This window comes from Passer montanus, unplaced genomic scaffold, assembly GCF_014805655.1.
Source record: "Passer montanus isolate IOZ18808 unplaced genomic scaffold, ASM1480565v1 scaffold1, whole genome shotgun sequence".
Classification (NCBI taxonomy): Eukaryota; Metazoa; Chordata; class Aves; order Passeriformes; family Passeridae; genus Passer; species Passer montanus.
The window spans coordinates 23708152-23734489 of NW_024356504.1; the positions used below are offsets into that span (position 1 = coordinate 23708152).

Consider the following 26338-nt stretch of genomic DNA (forward strand, 5'->3'; position numbering starts at 1 on the left):
GAACTACATCTATCACAATGAAATAAGAACATGATATTTTTGAAAGAGCTTCAGAGCATTTCTGAGAAATCAGTCAAAGTCCAAAGACATTTTGGCAAATTTAATCTTAATTCTCATAAGAGAGGCAGCTTTGCCACAGTTCCATACATGGTACAGTACAAGAAAAGCTCTTATGATTTCTGTGATTTGTAGAATCCCATTGTGTGATGTTTCCAATGAGAAATACAAACCAGGCTGGCAGGAGAAGCAGGATGGGACCTCAGAAGCTGCTGCCCTGAATGAAGCCCTGAAGCTTTCCATAAAACTAATTATTTTTGCTTCAGTTCTGAGACAGTATTGGTTCATAAAAATTATAACCCTTGCTTCTACTTTTGGCACCAAATTAAAGATTTCAAAGGTCCCACTCCAGTCTCTCTAAAGACAAAATATGTCCTATTTTATCTGTCTGTTTTCTCCTTTTCTGATCAAAGTTAAGTTTAAAATCAGAATAAAAGGGTATATAAAAGCATTACCATACATGAAGATATTTAAATAGAAAAAAATATTTTGATTTCTTAATCTTTATTATTACCAACCAATGAAAAATAACCCAATAGTCATCCTTATTTTGGATATCCAGGAAGTAAACCCCATATCCTAAGCATAGATACATGAATAAATGCTTATTCTTTGGTTTTGTGGATGTTTGTGGGTAGCCAGACAATTTATCCTGTCTTCATTGGATTAGACATACATCAAATTCCAGATGAAATTAATATTCATGAGCTAAAGACGACTCAGGAGATTACCTTACACTGCCTGAATTGGCCCATCACACTGCATTAACAGGGAAGCCAAGTGAAGTGTGTGGCACAAAATATTAAATATTACAGTTAGAACACTGCACATTAGAAAATTGGTCACTGACTCAAGTACAATTTTCTTTTATTTAAAAGAAAAAATAAATTCTGTAAGTACCAGGTTTAAAAGCTTAACTCTTTCAAACTTCTTAAAAATAAACCAACCTTACCAGGAACAATGCAACAACTATTAGACTCTCTTCTTTTTATGTTCTTTAAAAGAAGAATGACAAAATTTATTTCTTTCTAAAAACTGGGTTTTCTATTATTACCATTTATAGGTATAAAGTTGAAACTGTCAATGGCTTAGCACTCACAGATTCAGGTTGCAGTTTATCCTGTCACTATTTTTATTTCTGAACAACTCTGTAATTTTAATGGGCTTCTGCATTAACTTTCCATTAGGTCACAATCAACACAAAGTTGCACCATTTAAAGCTTTAAAAGCTAAATGTATTTTGTTGTGAAACAAGGTTATTAAAAAATCAATTAAGAAAGCAATGAATAGTACACATATATGTAAATGAAAATCCATTTGAAGAAAACTGAATATAACTACAGAATCACTGGACAAATATTTCTGACAAAAATTCTACACTGACCTTAAAAATATAAAATTCTTATAAAAGAAGAATAACAATCACATAACAGAAAAACTTATAAACTTATAACTTTCTTCTAAGCTGACCATAAAACTCAATGTATTTTCTTGTAGAAAATGAACCTGTAAAGACTGGGCAGAATTAATAATAATTACATAACTTATTACAAGAAATTTTATAAGTTCTTAACTGACCATAAAACTCAATGTATTTTCTTGTAGAAAATGAACGTGTAAACCCTAAGAGAGTTTTCTGAAAACAGGCATTATTCAGAGTGGCTACTAATTCTGACTTACTTTATTTTTAAGGAATAGTTCTACCATAGCTGAATACAATTCTTCTTTGCCTTTTAGTATAAGCAAGGAAACATCAGAACTGTTGACATGCAAGAGGTTACAGAATTTACAGTTCCTATTACTTGTGAATGACCAAACAAAAATGAACAGAAAACTGAGGTCATTTTTACATCTGATTATCTGATGGAGCAGTAAAATAGTCTCTCATGCTCTTTATTCTTTGCCTTTGAGAACATCAGTGTTTCACAATTTCCAAAATTTCAGGCAGTGAATATTGATTTTTTTTTAGAAATGTATGGAGTAGAAGAAACACCCACTTCCTTTTTTCACTCTTTCCTGTAACTCCAGAAAAAGCTTTAGCTGATTGATCTCACAATAAATGACATACAGTACTAACACTGTATGTCTAATACTAATTATTAACACTAATTATTAACCCTATAGCAAGCTGTGTGGTGTGAATTGCAGTTTTAAACAGAAGACTCATTGCTCCTCTTTCTTTGGCAAGCACTGCAAACCACATTATTTTGTGTGAGCTTACATTAAAGGCAGATTAGTCATAAAAAACACCTCTGTTTCCTCTGCATCAGCTATTTGAAAACATTTTATCCCATCTCAAACCCATTAGTAAGAAAGGAATATATTCTGTTAAAGCTAAAAAATTTACTTCATTATTCCTTTCTCCTCCACAACCTCCTCCTCTCAGAGCTGGGCAAGTTCCTTGCAATTCCTTCTCTTCCAACACACCTGCTGCCAACTCTGATTCTCTAGTGGTTCATTTTACACACGAATTTTCTGACACTGAATGCTAATCCCAAACAGGGATTGACCAAACGGGTAGATGAGAGAAGGGGCAAGAAAGAGGAGGCAGAAAGGAGAAGGCATGCAGAGGCCTTCCACAAAGCTGCAGAAAACAGGAAGAAAAAACACATGCAGGTAATAAAAGGGAAAAACAAGGAGGCATGTAACAGACCAGAAGTGGTGGGAAATAAAACTTATTAGATACTTGAAGACAAAAATGACACTATATAACACAATAAAGGAAGATAAAGCCACAAATCATGGATTTTCTGACCTGAATGCTAATCCCAAACAGGGATTGACCAAACGGGTAGATGAGAGAAGGGGCAAGAAAGAGGAGGCAGAAAGGAGAAGGCATGCAGAGGCCTTCCACAAAGCTGCAGAAAACAGGAAGAAAAAACACAGGCAGGTAATACAAGGGACAAACAAGGAGGCATGTAACAGATCAGAAGTGGTGGGAAATAAAACTTATTAGATACTTGAAGACAAAAATGACACTATATAACACAATAAAGGAAGATAAAGTGCTGCATGAACTTAAGAGAAGAACCACAGGAGGGAACATGGTTGTGTAGACACATAAGAAACATGACAGACTCAAAGTATATCTCTCTCTCCTGCATTTTGTATCAATTTTGATGCAAGAATATAAATTCATAGGCTGTAAGTCATATTTGTGATACAAATGTTTACTTTTCTCTGGAAAGTGAACTCTGCTTCCCTTATATTTTCTGAGCACATTTACTTAAGCATAAAAAAATGCTCATTTGATTTCAGGAATGAAATCATTCCATCTAGGATTCCTGAGCTACAGAACTTGAAGCCACACAGAAGTGAAACCCAGCTCCCTTGGCTCTTATTGAAACAGAAGTTTTTCCAAAAGTAAAAGCAAATACAATAATTCAAATAATAATTTAAAAGGTCTCACTGGTGGATGGTAAAATCAATGTACCAAGAAAAAGTGTCCTTTAAAGGACAAATGTTGACCCCTTGTAAGAGAAAATCAAAACCAAAATTATCAATGCCCTATCATGTCCAGAAAATGGTTGATCACTTCCAAGACAGAAAGAGATGTGTCCCTTCCCTTTCCAAAAACAAGGGACTGCAACCTTGCCCTGCCCTTGTGCAAACATTACAAAAACAGAAGGGGTGAAAGATCCCTGCTAGGCTCTTCCCAAAAATTCACCCTGCTAGAATGCCAGCCCTGGGAAGCTATGGCTAAAGGTAATTAATTATTGTTAAGCAACAATTTAAATTCCTTTCTAGCTCCCTGTGGCATTAGAGCAGTTTCTGTTCAAGAGTTTTGGCACCCAAACACAGAAAATTTACATGGGTGACCCAACCTGATAAAACAGGCTACACTATTTTGAATTCCACTCCCTGAAACTTGATTTTCTGAACTGCAATAAAACAGAAATAAAAAGCCTACTGACATCTCGATCTAAATGGAACCAGTGGTAATCTCCTAGGAAGGATTACAAACCCTCCAAAGACAAATTATATCAAAGAACAACACTTAATAAGAAAATAGCAATTAAACCTACAAAACCAAATAAACTTGGAGATTGCTGATTTCTTCTGCAGCAATTCCTGGCCCCCACTGTCCTCTTGCCAAGTGAACTCCCTTGTAGCTGTTTCTGTCTCATTTTACATTCAACTTGGAGCCTCTCTGAGACACAGTCAATACCTTTTTATTTCCTATACTACTTACTTCTGATGCTTGTTCCCTTTGATAAAGAATTTGAAGTGCTTAGTCCATAGTAATGAATAATGACAATAACATTATCTTTATTAAGCTTGTGACAAAGTGTGTAGTTCTGACAGATATAATTAAATTTAAGTATATTACATTGTATTATATATTACATTAAAATACAGTATTTTAAAGATATTTTATAATCATTATTACATTTATGAAATTGACACTTGGTTTAGAAACCTAAACCTGTCAAACTCAATGAACAAAAAATAAATATTAATGGAATATATAGATTAAGTCTATATATAACTATACAGACTTAACTATATAGTTATATATAACTATATAGACTTAACTATATATAACTATATATATAGTTATATATCGAGAGAGAGTTTTATGATGTTAATACTCATATCTTTAATAACATGTCCATGCATAAATATTTCTTTTATACATCACACATCCAGCCTGGGTTAAGTATGGAAGATAAAAGTCCTAGCATTCAGTGGTGGGATATTTTGCCAGTATAAAAATGTAACTGAAACAATGAAAACTGAGAGTATTTCAGTACAACAAACTCACACAGAACTTGCTACACATCCCCAAACTATTACTAAAGAAGCAGGAAATTTAGCCTTAAATCTAAACATCTTAAGGCATTCATATGTTTGAGATATTAATGCTCACTATTAGATATAACAACACCATAAGAAAACATGCATACATTTTTCAAAATATGCCTATAAAACCAATTGATAAAAACTAGGAATGCAATATTTTATTGACCCACTTTAAAATGTTTTATTACCTTCTTTAATTCACTGTGAGCAGCTGTTTATATGCCAGTTACTCCATGGCAGTACAGAGCAGTAATAAATTACTCTCAAATATACACAAGTCACTATTTGAGTGGAACAACTGTGTGTGCTAGTGAGTTTCAAAGGATTTTTTAATTATTTACAGAGACCTTTTACCTGCCCGCCAGCCCCTCATCTTAGACTCCTGTCTTGGTTTTGGTATTCATTCCCAGTGACCCTCCAAGCTATTCCTTTTATCTTTCCCTCTCCTGCCACCATCCAACTGTGAGGACATAAACCACTGGGCCACTTTGGTTTACCCCATTTATCTTCTACTGGAACCATGGGAGCTGTCCAATACTGCAACTCCCTTGATCAAAATCCACCTGTTTTCCATTGTGTTCATTGGAACAGGGAGAAAACAGAAAATCAGTGGTTTATATTCTCTGTCCTGACTGTCCCCTGACAGGAGCAGCTGCATGGAAAATAATGCCCATCCCTTAAAATTTGTGATGGCACAAGTCCAGCTCATGGAGAAGTTTCGAGTATAGTGAACTATTTTTATAAGTTTATAATCTAATTTAATTGAGTATATTTCACAAGACCAGGGGAATATACAGAAACCAACCTGCTGACAACCTTTGATGCCTCAGATTTTAGCTTTTATATTTTTCAGATTCTGTACTGCTTCAGTGTGCAGTTCTGAGCTTCATGTTAGGGGATGGTGAGCTCTCTGCACAGAGTAGGGAGATGAAACAATCCCTTCTCTAGCTGGGCACCAAGGACAAATGATCCAAATCTCCGGCCCAAGAGCATAAACAATGGTGGGCTGCAGAGAGAAAAACAAGCAGGGTGGGACTGCAGGGGCTGCAGCTGGGGTTGGCCACTGAACTGCAATGTGCACATGGAGCAGAGCTGAGCCCAGGGAGAGACCCCGGCAGCGCTCGTGCATTTTGGGACCATTTGGGTTCATCTTGGGTGCAGCCCTGGCTGGGCTCTTGTGCTGCCCAAGGTGCATCCATGGAGGAGATCCTTTGAATAAAACCCTACTTTATTCTTTAGTCCCATCTAGCCTCTGTTCTTGGTCAGCCTTCACAAGGCATCACCTTCATAAACTGGAGATTGGGAACCCTTAGAGTAAAGTAACTGTGTGAACTGCCTGTAATATAGGTGAATCTGAACAATTTCTCCTGAATAATATCCTTTAAAAGAGAAGGACCCCAACAAAATAAAGTAATCAGATTTGGGAAGACATATAAGAATTTTATAGGAACAATTATGAAAAGTGAATCCAGAATTCAGGAATGGAGAGGAAGCAATTATCAGTTTGCGTTATCAGATGTGGCTACAATGAATAATTCTATAGACTCCTCAAAAATTAGGAAAAAACGCCATATCAGAACTACTTCTCATCTGCTCTGAGAAACAAACCCTCTTCAGACTTCTCCAATTTTTCAGCTATGAAAACTTCCAATATAAATCTGGAAGGAATTGGCTTCTATAATCTTTTAGATAACTTCTACATTAGGACAAATTTATAAACAATTGGGCATATACTCTTTTAAAACTCTGGTGGCAGAGTTCAGAATTTGACACAAATACTCATCTTCTACCTACGGACTCCTGACAATGAGAAATTTTGAAATTACAGGCACTAAAAATAAAAGTGGTTGCAATCTCCAAACCCCTTGTTCTCATTACTTCAAAACTTTCATATATACTCTCCAATTCTGAAAATTTCAAACATTCAGACAGAAGCTGTCTCAAGAACAGGGTGTTTTTTCAAATTGAATGACTCCAGGAAAGCTATTATATGTTAACTATATTACACCTAAAGAAGTAATTTAATAATAAAAATTTAATTAAAGTGCAACACTTTTCCACTGCTTAATTTCCACCCCCCTGTCAGATGAAGGAATGAAGTGCCCAACTTTTTCTTTTTTTTTGCAGTATAAACCAACAACTTGACACAGTTTAAGGCCTAACCTCAGAGAAGGTTGTCTACGTCCTAAACTGAAATGCCAGATTTCCTGTTTATAGTTTCATTTTACTGAAATGCTCATCTTCAAAGGGAAATAGGGCAATGCAGCCAGCTCTGGGATTTAGGAGCCCTGAAGGTTGGGAAAACCTGCATGGAGCAACCAGATACCCAAGAAACTGTGAAGCCTGCATCTCCTCTGAGCTGTGGGAACAGAAAGCAGCTAAGTCTGACAAATTCTTAAATTTTTTATTTATTTTTTTTAATGCTCACATAAGTAAACCAGCTTAGTGCTTAGCCAGATTAGTGCTTCAATACTTGCTTAATCATTTACAGGGTATAACATTTGTGAATGCTGCAGTGCTGAATTGGCTAAGCTCTAAAGACACTTTATATAACCAAGCATTAAACTTCAAACAGCTCAGCAAGGTCATCACTGCCCCAGCGCCAAGAAGAGCTCCCAAGCACTCTAAGATTTCTGGCCTAGTTAGCATGTTTTCAAAATTCTTACTAGGAGTCTCTTGGCAATTATAAAACACAATTTCTCTGCTGAAATGCAGAGGAACTTTACAAGAAAAAAGCAGCAGATGTGCCCCTCAAAAAGCTTTAAGGTTCAGAAGAAACAAACAAATTTTGAAAACTCCATACTTGTTGAAGAAATGTTAAGACCAAGATCTAAATACATGTAAACTCTCATTGCATGTAATAAACACTCCCTGGTTTAGCAGACAGCGTGTCAATAATTAGCCTAAGATTGTTGTGTTTATCCTAAATTATCTGATGTGGAGCACAGAACACTGCACACTGTCTCATACCATCCCTTAATGATATGAAATCCACCAATTCTTAAAAGCTAATTATTTGCTGAGTCTTTTGAAATCCCTGTGGCATTTTCTGACACATTTTGTGTGTCAGAAATTTAAAACAGACAATTTAAATTCCAAAAATCATAGTGTCAGGAAAAAAACCTTAGAGCAAGCCAGCCTTATCCTCAGAGGTCACAGAAACAGGTGAGAAAATGATTAGCTTGCCATTAGGAGCGCTTCAGATTTCATCACTCACAGCATTCCTGTTCAGACTTTATCCTCTCCTCCATGAAAATGTATTTTGTGGTCACCATATCTGTGCCTTTATCCTTCTCCATTCAAAAACACAAAGGATAAGAACAAACACAATCATCTCCCCCTTAGTTAACTTTGACAATACATAATGTCCAAAATGACAAAGGAAAACAGACCATGAAATCCATGTGAAAAACATTCCTTCAAGGAACACAGTTATCACAAGTGATAAAATCTAATCTTTCTCATTTAAGTTCTTATCACTGTGGATTACAGATATCAGAAGGCCAAGGGGGATCACAGTTCCAAACACTGAACTTGAACACTGTTTCCCCTATTAAAATAATTATTTTACAATGGATAAATTTCATTGTCAAAAATATTTCTAGTCTTGTGCTGAATCACAAAGAAATTAATTTTTTTTTTGGTTGGTTGTTCCAGGAGAAAGCAGGGAGAAAGAGAAAAGACTTTGATTAAAGGCAAATTGATCATTATGTGTGAACTCTGCAAAACTGTCAAAGCTCCCCTTGGAGCACCCACGGGGCTGTTTCATCTCTTTCAGACACCAAGAATTCTATCACTGTTAAATCCACAGAAACTTTTTACAACTTCATTTTGATTTGTTAATGATGTTTTGAGTGGAACTCCTGACAGCAGAAAGCGACAAGAGGCATTAGGTGTGGGCAGGCGGGAGAGGATCCAGACAAGGGCTACAAAGATGATCCAAGCCTTGGGAAGCTGCCATGAGAGCAAAGGCTGAGAGAACTGGGTTTGTTCACTCTTGAGAAGAGAAACCTCATTACCACATCCCAGCCTTTAAAGAGGGCTGCAAAGAAATGGAGATTCCCTTTTTACATGGAAAAGGTGAGGGGTGATAGGAACAGGCTACTCTTGGGAAGATTCCCACTGCAGACAAGAGGAAAAATTTTCACAATTAGAATATTGGAATATCTTCCCAAAGAAATGGTGGATTGGACACTTATAAGATGCAGCTGGACATGGTTGTGGGTCATCTAGACCATGCTTTTCCCAGAAAAGATTGGACTAGGTGATCTGTGAGGTTGGACTAGGTGATCCATAAGATCTCTTCCAACCTCATCCTCCACAATGATTGCCTAAGGGAAAAATCTGCTTTCACATCATTTAAATACCTCAGGATCTTTCTCCCAAAGCTCAATTCTTATGGCTTGAATATTTATACACCATCTGGACTTCAAAGAGACATGTCCTCAAAAGCAGCAGGATACCAGCTTTACACAAAGTCACTATTGCTTTTGGAGCTTGCCTCAGATACTTCACTGGTACCAAATTTGGAAAAAATTGCTGCAGCATTGTGACAAATTTCCTTATTCTACAGGATCAGATATCCTGAGGAGAAGACGTGAACTCTGTGGATATAAAGCAGTTGAAACTGATTTTACCCAGTTGTGCAGGAGAACCCCACAGGCTGAAGACTGAGGCAATGAAGATGACCTGGCTGGAATTTTGCAGCTATCTCCTCAGTTTAGTGACAGGAGGACATTTTTAGGGAAAAAAAAATTCTGAAACTCTCAGGCTGAAAGGGAAGACTGTGAAAGGTTTGACCACTGCAGTTTAGGGCTATTATTTACCTCTTTCCTTTGAAAGTTTCAGAAAGAAGAGTAAGAGGATGATTTTATGGGAATGAAAATAGCAGGATAGCAGCACAGGGAATGACATCAAGAGGAGTAGGGAGCTTTGCTTCCTCTGTCAGAAGAGCAGAATGTCAGCAGGAATCCAGCTCGGGGCTATGTCTGAGTGAGTGCTGCTTAGGTGAGCAGGTTACAACTGACCGGTGTTTATCCCAAAAAAACCATTATGCTGAGAATTAATGGGAATGTTTACAGCTCTCGTAGTTACTGCTAGAGTGTCTCCAATCTACCATCTCAGACAACTGCCACTGAATTATTCATGATGTATTTATAACCTACAATTCATGAATGTAAGGGCTAGAAAACTTGTTTTGCTTTGCTTTTTTTTCTTTTTTTTAATTTCATGATGAAGTTTTGATCTGAAAATAAAGTAGTTATTTCATCATTTGGATTTGGAGAAGACCTGAAGGTACCCAGTACGAGATAAAAGCCTAAAAACGCCCAGATCAATGAAGTTTTACCAGCAGTACAGCAGTGCTGAGGTTTGGGTAAAGCTTGAGGAAGGAGCTCAGGTAACAATTTTGTCTCAAATAAAGCCCCAACAAAAACTTAGTAGACTGATACTATTTAATATATTTGAATTTAAATGAAAGATCTTTAATTATACCATTTGGAATATGAGAACAATTCATCATAGTGTAGAATTTTTTTTTGAATACTTTACGGATAAATGATACAAGCTTTTTAATTACCTGTCAGGTGAGAAGCAAAACACAGGGATAAAGATTAGTTCATTACAGAAGTATTTCAAAAGTTATTATTTCACCCATCTACCAGGAAAGCCCCAATTACATTTGACATACTGGTCTCATGCTGAGCAGAGTAATAGCATTTCCAGGCTTTCTGAAGTGGGAGAAAAGGCTGATTTTAGCCCCCTATTCTGACACATGGCACAGAGGATCTATCCCTTCTACTTTTACTCACTTTGTAACTTAATCAAGAACATGACTATATAGGCCAGAGTATGAAATTGAAAGGGTCTCAGATTTCTGAGTGTGTTCTTAGACACACTCACACTTATTTGACAGTTTTCCCACAAACACATAGTACTGGCCTCAGATTTCTGAGTGTGTTCTTGGAGCTTCTTTTACTATTTGACAGTTTTCCCACAAACACATAGTACTGCATGTTTGAAAACTATTCATATCCAAAAAAAAAAAATAAAAAGGAGATTTTAAAATATTCATAAAAGGAAAAAAATAATCTCGAAAAACGTTGGAAAAAGGTTTGAAAGGACAGTTTTTATATAATTATATATAACATGGAAAGCATCAAAAAGAAAAAAAAAACAACTGGAGTGTTCACCAACCTTTATGTCTGTGAGATCCATCCATGTCAGAAAACTCAATGTGGTTTTCATCAGCCCAGTACAGTCTGTGGTTGACGTAGTCTATGGTGAGAGCCATAGGTCTGGATATCTGTGTTTCTATAACCACAGCTTGCCTGGATCCATCCATCCCAACACGGCCAATGTGAGGGGACTCACAGCAATCGATCCAGTACAGGTATCTGTGAACAAAACACAGCAGCTGAAAAACTGTGATGCCTCAGATTTTATCTTTTCTATTTTTCAGATTCTGTGCTGCTTTAGTGTGAACTCTTGAGCTTCATATTAGAGGATGGTGAGCTCTCTTCACAGAGAGAGGTAGACAAAACAAATCCTTCTCTAGCTGGGGACCAAGGACAAATGATCCAAACCTCAGACCCAAGAGCACAAACAATGTGGACTGAAGAGAGAAAAACAAGCAGGATGTGACTTCATGGGCTAAAGCTGTGATTGGCAATTCACTCCAATGAGCAAATGGAGAACATATAAATGTGAGAGACCCCGTGAGCGCTCGTGCATTTTGGGACCATTTTGGTTCATCTTGGTGTAGCCCTGGCTGGGCTCTTGTGCTGCCCAAGGTGGACCCATTGAGGCCTTCTATTAAATCCCTACTTTGTTCTTCAGCTCCATCTAGTCTCTGTTTTAGGTCAGCCTTCACAAGGCATCAGCAGTAATAATTGACCAGAGAGGTTGTGGCTGCCCCATCCCTGGAAGTGCCCAAGACCAGGCTGAATGGGGCTTTGAGCAACCTGGGATGGCATCCCTGCCCATCTTGGGGGTTTGAAACTGAATGATCTTTGAGTCTCTTCTTAATCAAACCATTCTGCGACTCAATGCTTAAATTATTTAGTTGATCTCAGCAATAAATCAGTAATTACAATATTTCCACCTTCCAGATAAATATTTTCATTTTTCTGGGCCTGTCTCTAAATAGGTGTGCTGAATGTAAAGGGTTTGAAGAAGAATCCCCATGCTAGATGTGATTTTATTAAACTGATGATGGACTAGTAAAATGTGCATTTAAATGGCTTAGTCTTGATGCCTTAGAATTTGAAGCATCAGCCAAACTGGACTTTGTGAATCTCACATCCTGCATAAATGGATCATTACTAAATTTATCAGAAATATGATATTACATCTACTTCTTTTTTTTTACACATATTACAAAACTTTTTTTGCTGTTAACAGCCACATAATGCAAATTGAATTGCTTTAATAAGTACTAGCTCCAAAACATTAAAACAGTTTCTTGCACAGAGAGTTTAAAAATGTGTGAAATACTGAGAGACACTGTCGGAAAGCTGAACAGAAATTTCCCCCTCAATATGCTATTTAACCACAATGCAGAGCATGTTTGCCATAAAGAAAGAAAAATCCCATTATTTAGCACATGGATGCATGTGGCTGCTGTTGTGTGCCATTACTCAGAACCTCAGGACAGATCTTTCCAGCTGGGAAGCTCATTCTGCTCTACAGGCTTTGGACAGGCTCTCCAAAATCCAGATGCAGCTCATACTCTTAATAACCACCTGGAACAGAATTTGTGTGCAGGAGAAAACGGTGGCCCTAAGAACAGTTACAGGTGTCCTACAACACACAGGTGCAATATGCTGGCACCCAGCCTGCTCCACACTAGCAGCGGAGAGAGGAAACTTTCCCCACTCTCTCCAACAGAAAATGTTTTCTTTGGAAACAAACTGCATGGCAGCAGCAGGATAATTCACTGAGCATTTCTCATTTGTGAGGAGAAAAACACAAACCCAAGATACAAGTAACACCATTACAAATTATAAGTCTGAATTTGAGTTTGTATTTTCAGTAAAATTCTATTTTAAAATAAATGAACAAAGGCTTATGTTTAGCAATAAAAATGTAAAAAAACCCAGCTTTTGAAAGCTGTCTATACACACAAAAAACCCCCCAGTAAGTTATTATGTCTATTTATTTATATATCTAAGCCTTCCTGAAAGACTGGGACTCTGTGTACTAACTTTGCAGAGTGATTTTTGCATACTCAGGGATGCCCAGGCAACCACAGAAAGATCCCATGAATTCATCTCTTGAAAACATTAAACAAAGGTCTGCATCCTCCCTCCCCAATTTTACAGGGAAGAAATGGCACAGTTACAAGCAAATTAAATTCTAGTTCTAAGAAATAGTAGAAAACAGCTTTTACCTTGAAAAAAATAGTAAACTAGATAGGTTATATTTTTGTGCAAGGAAAAACACTGCTTTTCTTTGTTTAGGTAGAATCCAGACCAACACAACAATTTTCTCCTATCACTGAATATTAGATTAAAAAAGCCCCAAACCAACAAACAACTAAGTATTATTTCCTATGCATTTTTTGAATAAAAAATATTTTAATATCAAATAAGGATTAAGTAGGAAGTACTGAAAACTGGCTGCTTCATACCCAGCTTGAGGATCTAAAGACAGATCTCTCGGAAACTTCACTCTCTTGCTCACGAGGACGGTTGGGTACAAGCCATTGAGTTTAGACACCTCAATAATTCTCTTTTCAGTATCAGACCAATAGAGATTCTTCCCAATCCAATCAACAGCCAGGGCATTGGGAACAGCTGTATTGTGAACTACCTGGAAAAGCAAAAATGACATTAATTATTTATCTAAATAACTGGGAAAAGGAACAATAATTTGAGAGCTACTGATGCCAGGATATTGAGAGACTGGATGTTTGATACAGTGACATAAAGCATGTAAAAATTGGGTATTGTTTAGTGCTAAACACTGACACTTTTCAGGTAATGACACTTCTTAAGTAGCTACAACAATGTGACACTTTTGTCCTAGTAAGGGAGAATGGAGTATACTGTGGTATTGTAAAGAGGAAATTACCAATGTCTCTGTATTATGAACTTTTAAAAACTTTTTATCTTTCATTTTTCATCTTAAGCTTCTAGTTTTCTCTTAATGTAAAATAAATAAATAAATAAATAAATAAAACCAAACCAAACTTTTCTCCCTTTCACTATTTTATTTTTTGTTCCGCAGAACACAGTGGAGATGAGGCTGCTCTCCCCACAGCGTGCCCTTGAGCACATCTGCTGCTCATCTCCCCATTTCTCTCAGCAGTCTCCATCAGCATATCCTTCATTTTAATGTCACAGTAGTGCCATATGTCATCGAGACAGAGAGACCATGAGAGCACTCAGAGTTGCTGGCTGGAAAGGAAATACTGTGCTCTTATTTCCAGCATTCATGCAGCAGAAGAATTAGGAACTTCCCAAGAATTTGTTAAATTTCAAAAGGACTACATTGTTAAGAGACAAAAGCAATTTAGTCACCTACTGGAAAGCCTAAAGACTACTGATAGGGATGTGTTATTCTAAGGGTTTTTGATGACTTGGATAATTCTGGAACTTGAACAAATTCCTCTAGATATATGTGATTACAAATCTCATCATGGCATGAATCAGTCTGGCTTGTCTGGGAGTACTTCATGACAAGTGTTCAGTAATATTCGAATGTTCACAATCATTTGAGTCCAATTTCTTCTAGGCTTGAAAATTCTATTCCTGAGAAGATCTATCCTGACTATTCCATTCCTGATTAAGTCCTGATTAGGTTTGTGCAACTAGAACTTCAGGAAAAAAACCCACAAATCAAAAAGCAATACTTGAAAATGTATGAGATTTCTTAAGCACTAATAATGGGTTTATTACTCTGGTGTACATTCTAATTTACTGTTATCTTTATCACTAACAGCATGTGCACCAGAGTATAAACATGCATAAACCTGTATTATGTACAACTGAATGTGCTAGTTTTAAATTTATTTACCATCTGAAGACATGAAAAAGCCTTCAAGATAAGAAGGGATATGGTGAGATGCTTTAAATCAATTTTATAGTTATGAATATGTAAAAGCACCTTCTCAGGTTGTTACATAATTTATCACCTTATAAAATCTTTTTAAAAGTTAAATTCCAGGATACATTGCTTTCCTAATGGAAATAAGAGGTTCTGTTTTCTAAAACCTCCACACTACCAGCTTCACCAGTTTATAAATGAGTAATTGCAGCAACTGCTGCACTGGCACAAGGGACATTTCATGCAGAAATGGATAACTCTGAAAAAGTAGGTAGTGGTTTAGCTGTCTAAACACTACACCAGAGCACCAACCTAAATAATTAGTCTCTCTTTCTGATGACTTTTCCTTGGGAGAGTCACTTCAACCTGTCCCAGTCACTGAGACCACCAGTGTGGCACTTCATGTGCGTGGTCCAGCTTCTGACTGCATTTCCCACTAACATTTGAATCTGAACTCTCCATAAAACACTGCTAACAGCTGACCACAGCCATGTGAAAAAGCTGTCATTTCAATTCTCTAAGAATCTCCTCCATGAGCAGAGGCAGAAGAAAAATGAGATGGCATCAGGCTCCCCAGAGCTGGTGTGCTGAAGAAACGCCATCTCCTGCAAGGGGAATCCGAGGCAATACATCAAATAGCATCACTTACACTGAGAGCAGACCTGTTCATAGCAAAGAATTACACAACAAGGGGGAAAATATTAAAATGAGAGATCCATCAGGGAAAAAACACAAAAACACTCTCATGAGAAAACAACCCCATTAGAAGATGCAAACAGGTTTGCTAGATAACGAATAAATAACACAAGCAATTAAATAATTAAATAAATAATCATAATAATTTCATTTGAACTAATTTTTAATAACGTCAGTTATTAAGTATTTCCTATAGCAACCTAATAAGAAAATCAAAGAGCAACAAAAATTTGGCACTGCCTAAAATGTTACTGACAGACCATTCAGGTTACAGACAGGCTACTGATTAGCTGCAGTATATAATTCTTATTGATTTTTTTCACCTTTTTTTTTTTTCTTTTGCTTTCAGAGGCCAAATCTGGGCCAAGTTTTTCACAGAAAAAAACCAGCTTTTTGTATAAAAATTAAATGGACTTATTTTTCTGATTATTGCTTTCAATATGGCATCCTTTATGAACAAAATTTTCATCAACATGACACTTGCACAAATTACACATTGATGGAAAAATAAAATATCCTCCATGTCCTCATCCTAATTTTTTTCTAGTGGTTGTTCAACTTTCTGATACCTTTTCTTAAAAAATGAAATTAGTAAATCAGTAGAAAGCAATTTTTTATAGTCTTCTACCTGGTTATTGGAATGTTTTTAACTGGAAAAAATTCTTTGTTCTTGAAATAGCGAAAATTAGAAATAAAGAGTCTGAGTAATCCCCAGCCCTTATATAATACTGAATCATCCAGAAGGGACAGAAGCTGAGGAGGATGCTTTGGAAACTGTTTAAAGACAATAAATATGATTCAAGGATTTAATGGATTTTGAACCCCACACTTGCTAGTCTTCTATTTCTTTCCCCACACAGGTAAAACTTCTGATTTTTTTGCTGGGCTTTACTTTTGCCCCAGTGCAATCAGATTGCCAGAAGCTGCTCATCCACTAGCTTCTTTTTTCTTTTTAAGAACAATTATTTTGGTGTGAAGGATGCAAAGGCTCACTGGCTCCAAAGGTTCCCTGGAGCCAGTGAGTTTCAAACCCTGACTCATAAGGAGCAAAGCTGATGTGCTCTGAGGTTGTCAGTCCATGCACAAGCTGAGAAGGAAAACCACAAATCTTTTCTCTCTGCATGTTTTTTGTTCCCTCTTTGCACACCAATATTCACAGGCTATGTTGCTGCTCATTTAACTCTGTGTTTCAGAAGGTCAGACATAATAGAATAAACAAAGCATTCCTTACTGCTTATCACCAGTTCTGGGAAAACGTTCACACAAGTCAACAAATGTGTTTTATAGTGGATTTGTGAACTTAATCCACTACAGAGGCAGAACAGGCTGTGCAGAAATGGGAGTGCACTTTTACCCTTCACAGCAAAGACAGTGAGTTATTTTAATTATCAGTGTAGTGGAGGTGAAACAAAAACAAACTGAAGATCACAGGAAATGTTATATAGGAAGAAATAATACACCAGTGTATTTACACAGCTTACACCTAATTATAGCTCCTTTCTTTGGCATCCTGAAAGCCACATGGAACTGCCAATTCAGTAAACTGTCAGATAAGTCATAAGGAATTTAGCTCCTAAATACTCCTTAGTTCTCCTTGTCCCTATCTTTACTTCAAATAAGATACAAATGCAATTAAATTTTACTAGGACTTGCTAACTCATGCTGTGTTGGTATTCATACACCAAAGCCTCACAATCTGGGTTAAATGTATGAAGGAGCATTTCCCAAAGCACTCAAAAAATTTAATTCTAGTAGTGACATTATTAATCCTCAATTACCTTGATGTCACTTCCATTTAAAGACATTCTGTTTATGCGACTGCCATTTGGTCTGCTGGAATCAATCCAATAAATGAACTCTTCTCTGTAGTCAAAGTCTATTGCAATCACATTGTTCAGCCCCTAAAAACAGAAAAAAGGTCCATTTATTCAAATGTTTGAACACAAACTGCTGGATAGCATTCAGAATGCAAAACATAGTTAATATTCCTAATGCTTTATTGTACTGTCTGCATATTTCTGAAGCACTTCCCTCTCATTTCCATACATTACTTGTAAACAGAGTCAGACAAAGACTGTAACAGAAATAAATATGGTGACAAATTAACTGTGTCACTTCAAAAAATGCAGATGATACATGAAACTAAGTGAGGCTCCTGTGTTTTTCTATACTCTGATTTAAATGAAATTTAGCAGTAAATACTTCTATTTTTTGCTCAGTTTCACTGCTGATTACTACCTTTAGCCTTTCTTTAGCAAACTAGATGGGAGGATCAGAAATAATATAATCTTTATGACATTTAAATAATGAAAAAAATTTCCTTAATAATATAAATTAATCAGGAATTTAAGATGGTGATGGTGCAAAAATACATTGATGTTAATTCCTGAATGAGGAGGTTTTGCCTTCTTAGGTGTATTATACACATACTATATAGATATACTATATACCTATAGTATTATAGGCACACATTCTCTCTCTTTATACATACATGTATTTATATATATGTGTGTGTGTATACATGCAGACACAGTGGTAGATACAAAAAGAATGAAAATTGGAGATCCAGCAGGAACCTGGGAATCTCCTATGGCTCCAATTACAAAGCCAACACATTTTGAGAGAGTGGTGATTATATCTGAGGTACTCCAACACCCTGGGAGGAGCAGTCATACAATAATGGCTTTTCATCCCAAATGGCAGATAAGGAAGAAGAGGGTTGCATTCAGATGATGCCTCTTATTTCCTTATCTGCCCCATAACCTGCTGAATATTCTGATATGTAGTGAAATCACAATTATCCTTAAAATGCCAGGTTGTTGTTATCAATGAAATACGGAGCAGCAGCGCTGAAAGGAACGGATGTGGTCTGTATTCCCTCTATAAATTCAAGGTCAGTTAATCAATTCCCTTATCAGCCCAATGGCATCCTGCTCTCAGGTAGATCAGCAGCCTCCCTGTTTAGTGTAATTCATTGCTGGGAAGGGGTGTGCAGGGCCAGCCAGCTCCAAAATAAACAACTAAGGACAACAATATTTAACCGTACAGAAACTGATACACAGCTTATCCGCCACCTACTGCTGTGTAATTACTGTAAATCTACCTTTTGATCAAAATGTACAGGAAAAGAGGAGTTAGGCTGCACAAATCATCATTATAAAAAGCCTGAAACAATTCAGTGTAGGAAGATCATTCTCATTTTTCAAAAATATCATATACATGCAGACACTTTTCACAAAACCAGCTGCAGCTCTCACTTGTAACTGGGCTGCAAAACACTTCTCCTGTCTCTTTTCCTCCTGTTAGTGTAATTGAATCTACAGAGAAACTACCACCCCAAATTCTTAACCAAGGAGACAACAGGTCAACGAACACAAAATATTATTTAATACTATTTTATAACATTCTATAAATCAAAGACAGCAATTGGTAAAAAATATGGCTTTATCTCTACATATTCCACAACACTGTAAAAGTTTCCTAAGGACCAAGACCAATACAGATAATTGGCTGCCTGCACTTTGGTTTCAAGTTTTATTTTGGGTCAGCTTAATTTCAATTTTTATCAGAACATCAACTGCAGATAAAAAATTCTGTACATCTGTAACAGAGTTTTCTGTCCAGACATAATTTCCTCTTCATCATATACATATCTCACTTAAGCCATCCTAGCATAATTCTTTGTCATTTCACAAGTAATCTGCTTTTTAGAAGGGATAGGGAAGATTTCAAATGGCATCAGCTGCCTTCGTCTCTCATCTTAAACCTGTGGGTTTGTTTCTGTTACACACAGCACACAATATATCCTTGGCTGTGATTTATGTTCCCTTGGTGCCCCACTTAAAAACATGGAGATAAAAATCACAAATAATGAGGACAAAGATTATCTACTCTGCCTATTGAAACCCTGAGGATTTTGATGACTAGGAATGAAGGAAATGGAAAGCAAAGACGATACATGAGACACAATTCAAACAGTTGTATTGTTTATGCGTATTTGAAAAAAAAAAAAAAGAAAAAGAAAAAGAAAATAGAAGAAAAAGCTGGCACATAACTCAGAGAAGACTGAAGGAGCTCCTGCTTTCAGTTCCTTTATTCTGAGTTTATATGAACAACTATTAGAATGGTAATCACAGATCAAATACACAGAGAGAAGGGTGGGTTTGCTCCTCTGCCAGAGCCACTCTGGTGTTTGCCAGATGTGCAGGAAAGAGCCAAATCCATCATGGCACGACAAGGACACAAGGATGTCCTTATGAGGGACACAACCCCCCTGTCCTGCTGCCTCTTTGGCTTTCACATCAAATGCTGCCTGTGCAGGAGCAAAGACCAGTGGGTTCAACAGCAGAGGTGTTCATCAGCCCACTGAAGGAATGGAACATGGAAAACACATATTTTGTTCAGTGGCTGGAGCTGCTCCCTAATGCACTGAAGAGGAGCCCATTGAATTCAGGACCATCTGCCAGCACCAACCACGAAGAAAATTTCCTGTTGCTCCCCTCTTTTCACAGGCTTCTATGAACAGATACACCAGCAAAAGAGAGAGGCAGTGAGATGCAAATGAGAGGGAATCAGAAGGACTTCAGGAGAACAGACAGACTTTCACAATGTCTAAACTTAAATAAAGGCAATGTTTTATTCAAAATGGCTAATTTCATAATTACAAAGTTACAAAAAGCCCAATGATATTGATGGGGAGTAAATAATCTCCTAGTCTTACTGCAATTGATCTATTAGTATTCAAGGAAATCAATATTTTTATTAAAACATATTTTGGAAATCTAATCTGTGGTAAATAACTACACTTGGGTGAAGCATAGAAGGACAGCAGACTGCTACAAATGGCAGCTCTGTATTTACTGGGTGACTTTCTATTTTTGCAGCTTTTCATTTTTTCTTTTCTCTCTTATAACATTTTAGAGTAATTACTTTCAAAATTAGATTTACACAAATATAAGAGTTCACATTTTGTAATACCATAAGTATTGGGATTGCCTGTCTGAAAATAGATTTACATTATGACAGTAAGTGGCCCAAATTATACATGGCCAAATGGGTGGGGATTTGTTTTGTTTTGTTTTGTTTTTTTCTTTTTTTTAAACTGAAATAGACAAATTGCACAAAACACATTGTGATGGAAGAGGATCACAAATAACATAATTTTTTAGTACATCAGAATGACTGACAAAACAACTGCCTGAGCTTTAATCATGTCAAATCCAGACAAAATAGTCAATTAAAAGTATTGTAATTACTCTGAAGGTACTGCAGTTGTTCTGTGGTGCACACAATGCCAATTATAAGATGATGATTCTGTCAGTTGCAAACTTTAGAAAAAAATAAAATATTGAGTTAAACTTAGAGCATGGTACTATGGTTATACCTGTTTCAACAAAGTGTAGTTGGATCCATCAGTGCTAATTTTTCTTATTTCATGATGATCAGCCAGAATTAAGAAAGGTTCCTCATCTAAACCCCGGGAGAAAGAATATATTAGACTAGCTTTTACGTTAATTTATGGAAAATCAGGAATACAATGCTGAAATACAGATGGCTTGAAAAATAAATGTTACATGCTCTGATCAATGTTATGGATGAAAGAAATATTTAAAACATTCAAATGCTCCAAGAAAGATCAATGATGCAGTATAAAAATGAACAAAGCAATCAATTAGTATATCTTTCAATGCAATTTAATTCTTTTGCCTTTGTAATATGGGAACCACACTGTATTTTATCTTAGTTTAATGTCACCGATTAAATGGGAGATATATTTAATTCCATATGTTTTAATTTCAACATTTCCTTTCAATTTAACATTTACTACTAATTATGGTTGCAAACCAAGCATGTTTTGACCATTGCTTTTTGAGATTTCATTAGTCTGAATGGTACAGTGAGAAAGGAACCTACTCATAAAAACCTTGATTTTTAAGTTTAAACTGAAGCCAATTTGACTTTGTGTAACCCTGGCTTTCTAGTTTATAAAAAATATTTACTTTCAGATACTCATTCACGACACCACTGAAACATCTCTGACACTAACATACATAATTCTAAAAATATTTTTTTAAGGCTGTCTTTATTTTAGCTCTATTGAGAGACACCTTGACAAAAAAAAAAAAAAAAGAAAAAAAAAAGATTACCAGAGATAACTAAAAATGTATTAAAGGCTTTGTATCTTTGCTCTTGCACTCTAGAATGTAATGTGCTGCCCAGCCTACTCTGCTCCTGTACCGAACACATTTGCATGTTATAACAGAGTTGCATTTCCTATTTTTTTTCCTCCTCCTCCTCCTTTTCAGATGAGGAAGTTTGATGTACATTCTAATATTCTAAAGGTGATGAAATCTTATCATAACCATGCTATTATCATCTGACTCAGAAGCAGAACTAAGTGATGTATTTTAACTTTTCTAATACTTTTTCTAATAAAGTTAATTATTCACACTTTCGAAAACCACTGTATCTACTTGCTACAAGTGAGCTGAGGAAAACACAGCCTAAAAATATAACTTATTATTGCATTCAGACACAGTCACATTCCTATTTATATTAAAAAAGTAGCAGATTCAAAGTAACTCTTCTTTTATCTTGCATATAAAGGTATCACAGACCTCGGGGCTAAGTTTTTTCCCCACAAATTATTTGGATACAGCTGTGGATAATAAAAGCATTAAATAGTAATACCTGAAAGGGATTTGCAGCCATTTGGGTTATCAGGCTGTGTTTCATACCCTTCTGCACACAAGCATTTGTAGGTTCCGTAGGTATTGATGCATTGCTGGCTACAGGGAAATCCAGATGAACATTCATCAATATCTACACACGTTTTGCCATCATCCTTCAGGAGAAATCCAGGCCAGCATTTGCACTGAGAAAGAAAACCAAACACATTCATTTTTAATTCTGTTTATCACCTGTGTGTACTTGCTTCTGAATATGTTAGCATCATAAACTTTTTATGCATCCCATTTTTTCAAGTAACATCCTAATTATTTTGCTGCTTATATGGTTTACAGGAGGCATGCCTACTTTTCTTCTCAAATATTGCTGATGTGATCCTAAGCATTATTTCCTCCATAAAAACCCAAACAAAACCCTGTAGAATGAGTAATTATTCTTTCTACTTTAGCTGAAGAAAAAGTAAAGCACAGCTTTTCAAAAATATAGAAAGGATTTTTTCTTGAAAATAATGATGGATGGACCCTTTGGAGATCTTAAGTTTCAATTATACATGTGTTTTTTGGTAAAGACAGACAGTTTTAATTATTTTCCCTGGAATCATTGATATCATTGAGCAATCTGTGTAACCAACACAGGAATGTGAATGAGAACTCTTGAGGCTGATTAGGAGCTGGACATGGACAATTCTTGTAGATCCCTTCTAACTCAGAATAGTCTCTGTTTCTCTGACATTTATTTGGGTCTGATGATGATTCTGGCAACTTTATCACTTGCAATGTGAAAGGTGCAAAATACAACTGCGCAGAGGGGTTTTGAAAAAGGGGCATAAATTTTATCTGCAGAAGACTTCCTGTCATGTTCCCTCCTGTATTCCCTATTTCTCTCTGCAGAGAGCCAGGACGTGCTTTCTCCACCTCTTCAACAAGGTTTTTGTTGAACCCAACAGCTCCTGAGTCGCTGTCTCAACCCTCACATTTCCAGAGGGTTGAGTACCTGAGATCTAAGCTATGCTGCACAGATTTTATTTAGTTCTCAGTGGGCCAATGTTCAGCTGAAAAGATGGAACTTTGGGAGGGCAGTTAAGGTTACTTCAGAGTTAAAACCCTGAAAAAAGTCTTTCTATTTTTAGCTGCTATTTACAGGCTACTGCAGGCTGTTCCTGTCTACTTGTCAAGGCCAAAGAGCAGAGTCAAAAAAACATCCTCACATGTAGACAATGAAGAATTTTATTCTGCTACTAAAGTGATATTACTTTGTTTAAATATTTCTGTAAGAGTCTCTGTCTTGGGAAAAAAAACAACAAAACAAAACAATGGAGAAAACCACTATTTCTGCTGTTCATTCCTATATGTTGTAAACTCATTGATTTTCAGTGTTCTGTATACACCAGTATGATTTGTTGCATTTAAAGCACCTTTCCACAGGTTTAAAATACGTACTGTACCATTTTTTAAATACAATTGGCAATTGTTTGCTTAGAGGAAATGAAAATTTGAATGTTCTTATTTTGGTACGCAAGCTACTTCACTACAAAGAGGTAGCACACAGTGGGCCTTTATTATAATCATGCAGTAGTTAAACACTTGAGAGCTAAAAACTTGCATTATATTAAACCACATTTTGCAATTTTTCACCTTGTATCCAACAGGAAGGTCCTGACAATCTTGGGAACAGCCACTGACTTTCTTACTGAGGCACTCATTAATGTGGCAGCTTTTCTCATCAGACCCATCACTGCAATCTTCTTTGTTATCACAAACTTCGCTTTGAGGAATGCATTTGCCATTTTTGCACATAAAAAAAGAGCTGTTACATGACTGCTCTGGAAAACAAAAAAGAACACACAACTTGGTGTCATCTCTTAGTATTTGGGATTAGTTTTCTCATGGATCAGCTGCTGTGTGTGTACAAAAGGAAAAATTGTATAACAATTCTTTATTGATAGCTTTATAATAATGTCTCACTTTTCAATATCTTTGAAGGTTATTCCTCTCTTGGAAAAATGAGTGAAGACATCAACTTATTACTCCCTCCTACATATTTTTTTTCATATAATGGAGAACCCTCTACATAATCTCTGCACAAAATACTCTTCTAATTTCCAAAAGTTAAAAAAAACTCATGGGTTCTCCCCTCTGTGTGGGCTGAGGTGTTTAGGAACACAACTGGCTGAATTCCAATGCATTCCTTGTCTAATGACCTTATGTCATATGTTCTTCCTTGTTTGGCAAAACTTCAATACATCATTTCAGCTACATTCAGATCCTTCAAATAACAATTGGAACATTTAAATAAATATAAGGTAGGTGTGCTGCCTCACCGCACAGCAGATGAGTGTTTTCCATCAAAACTGGAATAAAGAACCAGGCTACAGAGCAATGAAGACAGAAGAATCGGTCTTTCAAAAAGCCACAGACTAGAACAACAAATGCAGACCAGGACTAATTTCCCTCTCAAAAACCAATCAGACCTCATAAAAATTATTAATGTAAGAAGAAAATATCAATAAAACAAATAGCACTGGGTCAATAATTTACTAAAAAAAAAATAAAGTACTGTTTATTATTTATAGTGGGATATATTATTTATATCCCCTTTTATATGAACTCCTTCTGTGTGATGAATATCTTGAACACAATAACCATTATAAGAGAAAGCTAGAAACTTTGGAAATTACAATATGAATATAATCTTATTTTAGCATCAACAGGAGTTATGCATTAAGGAAGTGTCTGTTATTTTATGCCATAGGAACTGGTGGCTTGGACTTTGTGAATTGAAGTTTTGGAGGCTCAGAACAATTTCTCCTTGCAAGACATGAGCAAAATAACCAGGAAAGCACTGAAAATTTAAGGTATGAGGTTTTTGCTGACTTAGGACTCTAAACCATCGCTCTCAAAAAAGAAAGATCACACATGCTCTTCAAAAAATTACAAACCTGAACTTTTGCACTTGATGTTGATAGGGGCTTCATCAGAGTGGTCTGGGCAGTCAAAGTCCCCATCACATTGCCACTGGGAATTCAGCAGGCAGTGCCCGTCAGCACAGGTGAACTCTCCAGGACGACAGCGACGATACCCTACAAAACCAGCAACCACTCACCTCATGCTTGCTCTCATAGTTTCAACATAAAATTCTGCATTTTTGAAGCAACACAAATAAAATTATTTTTTGCTCCATCTAGAGATAGAGAGTGTTATGCTCATACACCAGCAAAGAGAGAAATCAAAATAAGGAAATCTATAATATACAGATATTTTCTAGATATTTTCTGTTGTGGTTCTCATTTCTGGAGCAAATTTAAGAGTAAATAACCAATATAGATTGTAACAGCATAAAACCAGGCATGATAATCACCAATTTGTCATTTTGAAGGGGATATTTGCTCTGTATTTTCCATAAATATTATTTACCTAGATTAATGTTTTTGAGTATGGCCCAGATACTTTGAACAGACACTCAGAACATATAAGGAACCCTAAATTCAATGTTGAAAATGAAACATTCACATATGGTTATAGTTGATATAATTTAAATGCAGTGATAATCATGACAGATGTGTTTGATTCCTTGATAGAAAAAAACCCCATATATGGAGACAAAGACAAAATATATACAATAAATATAAACTTATTAAACAATAAATTCTAGGACATACTTTTAAAATTCTTCTAAAGACTATTAGCAATCAACTGCAAGACTCTATGGAAAACAATTTGTCACTGTAGCCTCAGATCCAAGTCAATTTAAGCTGTATTAATTAATGCATAATTTAAAAGTGAGAATAAAAACAATTAAAAGAAAAAGAACTTTCTTTTTCAATAATGCCTTAGAGTAGCAGGCCCTGAAGAATGCCTTACAGTTAGCAGTGTGAAATTATTTTATTTACTCTATTTTTGTTATACTTGCCACATTCCAGGGATTCATCTGATCCATCTCCACAGTCATCATCATGGTCACAAACAAACTGTTTGGGAATGCAGACTTTGTTATGGCACATGAAAGCATTCTCATCACAAGTGTTATTGGGAGCTAAGGAAAATACAGC

At 36.2% G+C, this 26338-nt stretch overlaps 1 protein-coding gene across 4 annotated transcripts in view; it reads right to left on the reverse strand.

Annotated features, from left to right (window-relative positions):
• LRP1B (LDL receptor related protein 1B) overlaps positions 1 to 26338 on the reverse strand; it is a 626536-nt gene that overhangs the window by 81073 nt on the left and 519125 nt on the right. For all 4 annotated transcript variants that reach the window (XM_039700520.1, XM_039700493.1, XM_039700511.1 and 1 more), the window contains 8 exons: positions 26200 to 26322; positions 25229 to 25369; positions 23925 to 24112; positions 22294 to 22477; positions 20987 to 21072; positions 17382 to 17504; positions 13490 to 13671; positions 11056 to 11255 (listed from right to left, as the gene is read on the reverse strand). In XM_039700520.1, the coding sequence (XP_039556454.1) occupies positions 11056 to 11255; positions 13490 to 13671; positions 17382 to 17504; positions 20987 to 21072; positions 22294 to 22477; positions 23925 to 24112; positions 25229 to 25369; positions 26200 to 26322 (1227 nt within the window). The remainder of the gene's footprint in view (positions 1 to 11055; positions 11256 to 13489; positions 13672 to 17381; positions 17505 to 20986; positions 21073 to 22293; positions 22478 to 23924; positions 24113 to 25228; positions 25370 to 26199; positions 26323 to 26338) is intronic.